The 10,607-nt window shown below is 44.6% G+C and overlaps 1 protein-coding gene across 1 annotated transcript; it reads right to left on the bottom strand.

Annotated features, from left to right (window-relative positions):
- Positions 1 to 591: 591 nt before the first annotated feature.
- On the bottom strand, positions 592 to 10,538 carry FAM8A1 (family with sequence similarity 8 member A1). Its single transcript, XM_014940896.1, has 5 exons — positions 9,953 to 10,538; positions 6,313 to 6,433; positions 2,575 to 2,698; positions 2,197 to 2,336; positions 592 to 1,875 (listed from the first exon to the last, which is right to left on the bottom strand). Exons 1-5 carry the CDS (start codon positions 10,512 to 10,514, stop codon positions 1,731 to 1,733), a joined length of 1,092 nt encoding a protein of 363 aa, XP_014796382.1. The 5' UTR covers positions 10,515 to 10,538; the 3' UTR covers positions 592 to 1,730.
- Positions 10,539 to 10,607: the final 69 nt, after the last annotated feature.

Consider the following 10,607-nt stretch of genomic DNA (forward strand, 5'->3'; position numbering starts at 1 on the left):
TTTAGCCCCTGGTGTTGCTTTTCCCTTCCTCCCCCCACCCCGTCTTGAATCCTAGTTTCTAGGTCACTGCTATAGTAAATAGAACAAAAAGTTCTTTTTATACTCACGCTGAAATTGTAAATAGGCAGCACTCACCCTGGAAGGGACTTCAGTTAGTTGTGACAGCTTTAGCTTCTGTCAGGCTGCCACGCCTGAACCTGTAACTTCAATGCTTAAGTCAACAGTGCAATTCTTTGAAAGAACCATCCAGCGATAGCCCTAAAGTTCTCTTTCAGCTGAACATCTTCAAGCCATCTAACAACCTCAAAAGGGCTTTACTCAGACCTCCCAAAACATCACTGTAAGTGAAGATGAGAACGTGTACACCGAACGTGATGTTAATAAACAGAACACCACTTATCAAACTAAAAGATTGCAGAATATCACCCAAGTTACTGATTAAATTATTCCCCAGAAGACAAGAGAGAGACCCAAGCTCTCCAACCTTTCTACTGTCGACCTCCAAAACCAAAGGTAGGGCAAGAACTTCAGCCACAGAATTGGCACAGTTATGCTTAGGGAAGAACACACAAAAACTGGGCTCTAGAAGAATTCCAAACTCTTACTCAAATTTTAATAAAACATTAACATTGTTGCTTATATTCCTTTTCCAAGAGACTAATAACATAAGAATAAACAAATTATCAAAGCTATGTAATCATGCAAAATACTAGGCTTATTTATTCAGTGTTTAAGTTATTCTGAATATACAAACAATTAGCCAGAATTATAAAGTGAAAATAACCAGTATTTGTACTTCTGTAGATTTACACCCATAACACATTTCAGTTGATGTTTTCTGCATGCTCCTCAAACACATTCGGTTGTTTTGCTTGGCATTAATTATATGCAAGAATTAGACAAGTGCTTTCACTCCAAAGAGAAGCAAAAAAGTTACTTTCTGTAAGCAGGGTCTGTGCTGCTCACAGCTCCAGAGTTATTTACAGGCTCCAAGTCACTAACACTGCCGTGTAACATACCCCTCCCAGCCAAAAAGCAGCTCTTATTTCACCCTCTTTATCTGCTCTGACACGTGAAATAAGTGACAACGCTTAAGACGGTCATGCAAAAAACGTTTCACATCAATGTTCTGATAAAATACTTAAAAGAGGTGAGGGGAATATGATCTGTGAAGTAATAATAAGGGAAGTGATAAACACTGCTCGTTTCTTTCTACACACGTGGCAACTTAATTAACGTTATTTGCCCTACGGTCTAATACTGCAGTTCTCTTCCCCTCAGAGTTCATCATACCACTTAGGCAACTTCTTGGAAAACAACTCGATTTTTCTAGTTACCTGCCAACATCCCAAACTGTAGGAGTTACAATTCTTTTATGGTGGAATATTTCTAGGTTTCTGCTTTCCACAGCCTGACGAAGAGAAGAGCCCCCTTTCTGCAGTTCAAGCAGCCACTCTTCTTTGTGCCAATCGGAGGTTAATACTTCCAGATTTAAGACGTACTGGTTCTCCCAAACTTCTTTGGCATTTATGAAAACTCCAATACTTTGAAGGAAGCTGCTGGCATCATACCGGAGTAAAACATTTTCTTCAGCTTCTGAATCAGTTCCCATTTCATTTCGGCAAAAGGTTCTGACAGACACCTCAATTTCAGTTTTGGGGTAGGTCTTTGTTCACTGGGGGTGGGAAGGGGATGTTGAAAACCAGTCTGGAAATCTCAAGCTTTTGGTATCATCTGACTCCGTTTCTTCTTACCACAATAGTCCCCGCTACAATATCGTAGGCTGTTCTGTTATGCTGGAAAAACAGCAGTGTAATAAACGCAGGAAAAAATGAAGCAATAGAAAAATTCTTGATCAAGGCTCGTATTGTGGACCTGAAAGGAGAAGAAAACATTCAGTGCCTTATGCTCACCTTCCTGGTTATACTAGTAGATAGTTTACTTTGAAGTTTGATTTTTCTGCTGTGCAAAACTAATCTCCACAGTTCAAAAGAGATTATTTTATCAGCTAACCTGGAAAAGATTCACATGATTGAATAATGGCCATTTTATTCTTAGATTGCGGGATCTAACAATAGCTCTTGCAATCTAATTATCGCAAAGGCCACTAATAAAGCAAAGGTGTGTTACCTTCCAAACCCCATGCTTTCCACACTATAAACCTGGAAGCAAGAGGACTGAGCCAAGAGCACTTACGTTGTCATACTGACATTGGAGGAGGGAATGACCAACACTCGGCTGGGTGCAATAAGTACGGATGTGTCACACGTCACGACTCGCAGGCCAAGCAAGAATTTCCCTGGGGTGGCTCCCCCTGCTCCCCAAATACAGATTATCTGCAGAAGAGAAGTTAAAAAAAAAGTTATTTCAATTCCACACGAGACCACGTTGTCAACCAGTCAAGCAAACTTGCTTTTCATCAAAACTATGTGAATGTCACAAGCTTCAACATAATCCAAAATACTGTAAAGAGGATTTTCTTTATAGGCCAATGGTGGCAGATTTTTTTTTCTCAACACTTATTCAACAACTGGCAACTATTTATTATAGAAGTTAATGTTTATGAGTAGTTACCTCGTAGAAGCAGACTAATAACCTGTAGATGAGAGCTACTATCATCATTTTCTGCAAATCTTCCATGGATGTATCTTCGTCTATCTCTTCTATTATGTAATGCATGGCGAATTTAGAGATGTCCCTGTACAAAATAAGACCAAACTTTAAAAACCAGCTTTCTCCCAGTACCAATGTCACCCCTTTAATACTAGAATTCAGTCCTTCAGTTCTGGTATTAGTGAAAAAAAAAAGCAAAGCTCCTTGGCTTTCCCAATACTAAACAAGCCATTAAAATTCAAAACACGAGGCTTCCTTCAGAGCTGCTGCCTGCTTTGCTTTGTCTTTCTCATTAAGAAAAGATCATTATCACCACTTCTGCACAATGATGTCCTCGGGTAGAGAGCTGCAACATTGTTCTGAGAATTCCCCCACACAAACAAGAGATTCTGGGTGTGATCATCTAACTCTATAAATGGAAGCCATCCAAGTCTCTTCCTGACAGGAACTCCCAAGGAAAAAGAAACTATGGCACACTTCTCCCGACAGGGAAGGGAGACCTATCCTCCCTGGCATGGTCAGGGCTCCTTCTCAGCAGCCTTCACTGCTCACCACACTCTTCCAGAGGCAGGCACCTCGGCACACAAGAGGAAGTTTTTAACTTAAAGCAACTGAAACCTTCAGCTGTTTACCCTAACAAAGACAGCAAAGCACCAATTTGGAGTCGCTTGTGTATTTTCACAAGATAAACCCTACAGATAACACTCTTATCTGATACCTGGAATGGACATAGCTGCAGCATGTATTTAGGCAAGGACTGTTAAGAGAACATCAATTTGTGACCACCCGAGGAACCTGAACATACACAGGTCTATGGGACCTAATGGGATGCAGCCAAGAGTCCTGAGGGAACTGCCTGATGTGGTTGCCAAGCCACTCTCCATGATACTTGGAAAGTCATGGCAGTTTCGTGAAGTCCCCAGTGACTAGAAAAAGGGAAACACTGCACCCACTTTTAGACAAGCTAGTAAGGAGGACCCTGGGACCTACCAACCTGTCAGCCTCACCACTGTGCCTAGGAAGACCGTGGAACAGATCCTCCTAGAAGCTGTGCTGTGAACATGGAGGAGAGGGAGCCGATTCAAGACAGCCAGCATGCCTTCACCAAAGGTGAGTCCTGCCTGACCAACCTAGTGGCCTTCTGTGATAGTTACTACATCAGTGGACGTGGGCAGAGCTATAAATGTCATCTATGTGGCTTCTGTAAGGCCTCTGACACAATCCCCCACAACATACTTCTCTCTAAATCGAAGAGAGAGGGATTTAATGGGTGGACAGTTTGGTGGATGAAGAATTGGTCACATCCACAGGGTAGTGGTCAACAGCTCAATGTCTACATGGAGATCAGTGACATGGGTCACCACTGGGATCAGTACTGTTTAATATCTTCATCAATGACAAGATCAAGAAACGGGCCCATGTGAACCTCATGAGGTTCAACAAGGCCAAGTGCAAGGTTCTGCACCTGGTCTGGGGCATACCCGGGTATCAAACACAGGGTGGGGTATGTAGGGATTGAGAGCAGCCCTGCAGAGGAGGACTTGGGGGTACTGGTGGATGAAAAACTGAACACGAGCCAACAATGTGCGCTCGCAGCTCCAAAGGCCAACTGCATCCTGGGCTGCATCAAAAGGAGCATGGCCAGCAGGTCAAGGGAGCCCCTCTACTCTGCTCTGGTGACACTCCACTTGGAGTACTGCATCCAGCTCTGGGGCCCTCAACAAAGGAAGGACATGGACCTGTTGGAGCGGGTCCAGAGGAGGGTCACAAAAATGACCAGAGGGATGGAACACTGAGAGAGTTGGGGTTGTTCAGCCTGAAGAACAGAAGGCTCCAGGGGGAGCCAACTGCAGCCTTTCAGTACTTAAAGGAGACTTGTAAGAAAGATGGGGACAGACTTTTTAGCTGGGCCTATTGCAATAGGACAAGAGGTAATGGTTTTTAACTAAAACAGGGTAGATTTAGACTAGATAGAAGGAAGAAATTCTTTACTCTGAGGGTGGTGAGATGCTGGAACAGATTGTCCAGCAAGGTGGTAGATGCTCCATCCCTGGAAACATTCAAGATCAGGTTGGACTGGGATTTGTGCAACCTGATCTAGCTGAACATGTCCTGGCTCACTGCAGGGGGGTTGGACTAGATGACCCTTTAAGGTCTCTTCTAACCCTAACTATTCTGTGATTTTCACTCACGCATCTAAGTGAGAACTACTACTCACATAGAAATGTGCAGTCCCACTTCAAAACAGTCCATCTATATCTGTACTACTTGCCCTCCTTTTTATTCAGACTTAAGGATTAAAAAATATAAGGAATTAATAAAATAATGTGGCACAACCTGCATTTCCCTTCAATACAACCTCAGCCTGAAGTCTCTGTCTTGAGCCTGCAAGGTTCTATTTTTTCATGACAACTCTCAGCCTAACCTCATCCACGTCACATCCCACTCGCAAATGTTTCTCTGAACTTACTTGTAAGCAACTTACCGGCTTTTGCAAAAGTAGTAATATGAATATACTGTAAATTAATTGAAAAATATTCTCTCTCTTCCATTATCTTCACTACTTTACAGAAAAATCATACATGTAGTTTTAGCTGTTCCCCATCTTTTCAATACTTAATTTTGTGTCATTGTCAGGCTACTTAAAACACGACGGAAATACAAGCTGTCAGGTTAGAGTTTGAGGTTTTGGCAACTACAGAGAACTGAGAGTTTGGCATTTTAATTGCATGCTTATCTGAACAAAAACCACCAATCATTTACATTGACATATTTATTGTTTTGGATTTGACTCCCTTCCACACACCTTTCAAGCAGCAGTCTAAGGCATCTGAAAGATGTTATCTGCATAGTATCAGCTTACAGTCAGTCAACATTTGGAAGGTTCTTTAGCAGAAAACTTGGATTCTGAAATGTGTTTGTACAGTAGCTGACTGCACCAAGCTCTTATCTTCTAATCAGGCTGAAATACTTGATTACACCAAACCAAAGCACAGGAACTAAATGAGCTACGGAATAACATACCCACAGTTAAAGAAACAGATAAAATAAGAAACAGTCTTTGAGGTAAATGATTACATCTGAGTATCAAGTATGAAATAAAGAATCTATCAGTCTAGTTGACACATGTGATGCTTAACAATACTTTTTTAAGAAACCCAACTTCTGCCCAGTAAAGACTGCAGCATGGCAGCATTTCTAGCAATCAGGCTGTATTTTAAAAGTACATGCATATCTGACATGCAGGATCTGAAATAATTTTTTGTTGTCGTCACAAATCTAAAACACAGCACCACAGGAGATGCTATGAAGAAAATTAACTCCATCTCAGCCAGATCCAGTGCATTTTTAAAGGCTGTTTAAAAAACAAATTTGTCAATGTTTTTTCTTTAAAATTTTGAGAGAGCTTTTTAAAAATCTTGCTATTGCCTCCCAAAAATAAGATCACAAGTCTCAGCTATCCTCAGTAAGGAGTTTGTGAGCCCATGAAGACACCTGTACAAATTCTTTTTTTCAGTCAGCTGACCCAAAATCATAAAGTGTTTAAGAGAAGGTCAACCTAGCAGTACTTTTTCCTCAACTTTTGACAGTTACTAAGTGCCAGCATATGCATAAGCATACCATATATGCATCATGACACCTCAAAGAGCATGAGAGCTTAAAGCCGTATATAATAAAGCTTTAAATTGTTCAACTTACTTTATTCCACTGAGGTGCATAATACTTAAAACAATGGTTGCCTTTATAAAGAACAGAATAAAAAAATCCACCATCTCTGCTATGAACCTGTGTGCCAGCGAAGGGATAATGAACTCCCGACCTGTAACAGAAATAGTTAACGTTACCCAGATTTTACTGCACTAATAAAGTGAACATTATCATCTAAAGAATGTTTCACATTAACCTCACTGCAAGAACATTATCAAGATCTTGATCTCATCTCACATTTTCAAGAAAACTTCTGAAAATATAGGAGTAAAAAGTGATCTGAATTATTTAAATCAAGTTATAAGAAAGTTCTTAAATCAAACTCCTTCAGAACTCTGAGTCTGCTCATAAGTAGGATTACAAGCAAAATCCCACCCCACTGACGAACCAAAGTAATTTGAAGATGTATCAAATTGTGTGTTTTTTCATTCAGAACAGCTTCACAGAAACAGATTGCAGTAAATCTGAGCTTAGATAAAAGGAAAATTAGATTTTAGTTCTACCACAACTTTTCTATCGCTCATCAGCAAGGCTTCCATATGTACCAAGTAGCAGCTCTCTAAAAGAAAAACACACAGCCTGTTTTTTTTTTTTGCAAGTCAAACCCAGAAATTGAAGCAGATGAAAATACTAGTCATACACGGCATAAACATTCCTACAGACATGTTATAAAAATAAAATGCAGCAGGTTGCCCTACCACAAGCCAGAAAATGGAACACATTTCTCCTATTCAATTGACCAAGTACAAATGAGGGCAAAATAAGCAGCCGCAGTTACAAGCTTTTGTTGCTAATGCTACCTCAGGTGTTTAAAGCAAAGAAAATACTATAGAGTATCTTAGAGAGTTTCTAAGAAATAAGTATTGGAAAATAATTTCATCTGCACCCATTTACCCCTCTGTATTTCCCGAACCACAAACATGACTCCTCACATGAAACCAGCAAGGCCTTGCATCAAAACTTCATTTAGAAACACCCAAGTACTACTAGATCTAACTTATGGAAAATAGTGACTGCGCCCATTAGTGTTTCTGAGAATGCCAGCCCCCATGCACAGGGAAAGGAGAAAAGAGAATCATTCGTCTCTCCAGACTCAAAAAAATATCATCAAATTTTACTTAGAATAAGCCTCCACAGTTCAACTGCTGAGACTGATAATGCCAGTCCTGGCCTCAGAAGCTGTGCAAGTGACCCTGAAAGCCCACAGCACTTTTTAAATGGGCTAAGTACAATCAAGCAGCGATTAGGCAAGAGCAAGTTCTTATTTAACACGCCTCAGTTTATCTTTACTGCATACCTGTTTCACTAATAACTCTGCCTCGATGCTATCAAGCAGCATGACTGTTATATAAATAATATTAAAACTGATTCAATTCTCATTGGCAAAGCATGTCAAAAGTTGTCAACTAAATTCTAATTAAAGATTCTTCAACTAAGGCAGAAGGGAGCACAGCCAGCCTCCCCAGTCCTGGCTCCAGCATACAGCGCCAGATAAAAAGTGTTCATTTGCTCCGTTAAAAGGAACACATTTGCTGGAGTCAAGGGCAGAGTTTCATTTTAATATATTAGACTCAATGAGTAAGTAAAGAAGCAGCTAAATGGGGAAGAAAATAAGTATTCAAATTATGTTAAACTCCATTATATTAAAGAACCCTGGCAACCCTCACACTCTGGCAGATTTCCACTGCAGTGATTTGAGATGTTCCTCCTGTCAAAATTCCACTATTTTGCCAGGGGTTACTATCTGTATGTCAGGGACAGCCAAACGTAACTCGCATCCACCTCAGCTCAAAATCTAGGATCTTACATTAAATTAGCAATAGCGACAGAGCAGCTGAGGCTTGAGCACACTTCTTGTTCCACTGTTCCCAGCAGAAGAGCAGCAGCCTCCTGCAGCAAGGCAGGGAGCTGTGAGGGGAGGAAGAATCTTGAATCACGGTGACTGTCCATAAAGGGCCTGCTACTGCCCAGAGTCCTGTTACAACACTGGTGCTCTGACACACATCTGCGGGCAGACTGAACTGGAAAAGGCAGTCGCCTATTCCACTTTTTGGCATCCTAGTTTAAAATCTGCAACACTAACATAAGCTGTCATTTATTTCAGTTTACGTAAGCACACTGGGCTGTAAACTGCAGTGGCTTAGGGACAGATAACGTGATCCACCCTGCCAAGCCTGCCGTGTGGGCAATAATCTGCAGCTGCAGCAGCAAAGGAGGAGCTGTAATCGCTTTAGCTCTTCCGGATACATCCACCTGCAATCTGGAAGCCAAAGCAGCAGCGCAACATGCAACAGTCTTTGTTTATATTGTATTGTACCACTGTATCACATACAGGGTTCCTTTAAGGCAGCCAGGGGCTGCAGGAGCAGTTAGCATTCAGAATAACCACAATTCAGCAGTATCAAGTGCCACTTCTGCCAAAAGTTGCATTTAACAGGAATTAGTTCCTGAAGAACTAGGTAAGAACCCAAGAACTGTTTCAGTCTAGCCTTTGTCCATATCATCCCTTCCAATGACTAGCAATATCTGTTTATTAGTAATCAATAACTCAGATTCAGGGCACAAATAAAGTAAACACTGCTTTGTGTTACAACCTTGTTTTAAACATCTGCTCAAAACTACAAGAAGCAAGCTCAGAAGCTGGACTCCTTTCCTTTCAAAAGAAAGGAAAAGCAACTAAACCCACCCTTCCCCTCGCGCCCAGCCACCAAACTTAAAAATAATGCTACAGATCAGTAATACTGTACTTTGCCCTGCAGAAAGAAAGGCGATCCAGCTTTTCTCCAAAGTCCTTTCGCTGTACTCGGCTCCACGGTTTTCTACCACTACACAAGGTGCTACCCAACGCTGAGGGAATGTCACCGAGGCACTCCTCCACTCGTTAAGAAATGTTTGTGTGCTCGAGGCTTTTATCTCCGGTGTGATGAGAACAAGTTTGTCTTACTCTCCAGCAAATACAAACAGAAGCACAACAGCCTATAGTATCTACAGCCCTTAGAGCCCTCTGTTTATCTCAGGTCCTGCCCCAAGCTCGCTGAACGTAAGCATATTTTTCCTTCTCTGCTTCCATTTCATTACGTGCTACTTGAGCACCAAGAGCCCACTAAAACTGACGAAGTTACTTTACATTTCATCATCCGAACAGGCTCCTTATAAAGCGAGATGCATTACAAGCCTGTGACCACAAGAGTAAGTTTCCTTAGAAAAAATAAAACTCCTCCTTACACACGAAAAACATCTTACAAGCGCTCAAGTTATAAGCCGTGCACACACGTTAACCCTCTCAAACCTGCTCACGGATTAAGCTCTCCGGATTTACAAACCCGGTATTTGGGCTGTCGCCTTTCGCCGGCTCCTCAGCCCACAGAAGTGCGGTGACACCCCCACCCCCAAAAACGCTGCAAACTCCCCCTTCGCTCCCCCCAGCTTCCTTCTCCAGACACCGCTTCCCGGAACCGCGGCGGAGCCCGAAGGAGCTGCGGGGACGAGGCCTCCGCTGCGGGCGGCGGATACCCAGGGCCTCGGCCGCTGCCAGCCCCCCCCCCCCCCCGCGCCCCACAACGGCTGCCGAGGGGCGGCCCCCTTCCTCCTCACGCCAAGGGACTCGGACCGGCCCCCGACCCCCACTCACCTGCCGGCCGCCCCGTCTCCCTGGGGGCGCCGCTGGTGGCGGCGGCGCTGCTGGAGGCCGCCCTGGGAAGGGGGGCCAACCTGCCCGACGCTCCCGGCCAAGTCGGGGAGGAGGCGGCGGCGGCGGCGGATGCGGTGCGAGGCCCCGGCCCGGAGGCGGCCGTGTGGGCCGGCGCCGGAGCGAAGAGGTAGAAGGGGCTGTAGTAGGCGGCGGCGGCTGCTGCGGCGGCGGCCGCTCCCGGCGGTGGGGAAGGAGGTGGGGGGGGCGGCGCGGCGACGCGAGGGGTGCCGGCGGAGGCGGCGGCGGAGGCGGCGAGGAGGGCGGGCAGGCAGCCCTGCCAGCTGAGGTACCCGCAGTACGAGTCCCACAGCCACTGGTGCACCCGCTGCGCGTACTCCGCCGCGCTCAACGGCTTGGCCCCGCCGCCCTCGGCCGCCGGAGGGGAGCACGGCGGTGAAGTCGCGGCGGCGGCGGCCTCCCCTCCGGCGGCGCTGTCGCCCTCCGCCATCGCTGCCGCCCCAGCACCGGTAGGGCCCCCGCCCGGCTCCGCCATCTCCTCCATCCCCGCTGACACCGATCGCCTTCCCTCACCGCGCACGCGCGGGGGAGACGCCTCGCCTCTCCCACTTACCGAGGGGCGGGGGGGGGGGGGGAA

This window comes from Calidris pugnax, unplaced genomic scaffold (genome assembly GCF_001431845.1).
Source record: "Calidris pugnax isolate Ruff unplaced genomic scaffold, ASM143184v1 scaffold8, whole genome shotgun sequence".
Classification (NCBI taxonomy): domain Eukaryota; kingdom Metazoa; phylum Chordata; class Aves; order Charadriiformes; family Scolopacidae; genus Calidris; species Calidris pugnax.

Excerpts from the sequence above, each read along its gene's own strand:
- FAM8A1 (XM_014940896.1), bottom strand. The coding sequence starts at position 10,514 with ATGGAGGAGATGGCGGAGCCGGGCGGGGGCCCTACCGGTGCTGGGGCG. Across the intron at positions 2,699-6,312 it reads ATGCACCTCAGTGGAATAAA|GGACATCTCTAAATTCGCCA; the intron begins GTAAGTTGAACA and ends TATTTTGTACAG. Across the intron at positions 1,876-2,196 it reads TCCAATGTCAGTATGACAAC|GTCCACAATACGAGCCTTGA; the intron begins GTAAGTGCTCTT and ends TTCTCCTTTCAG.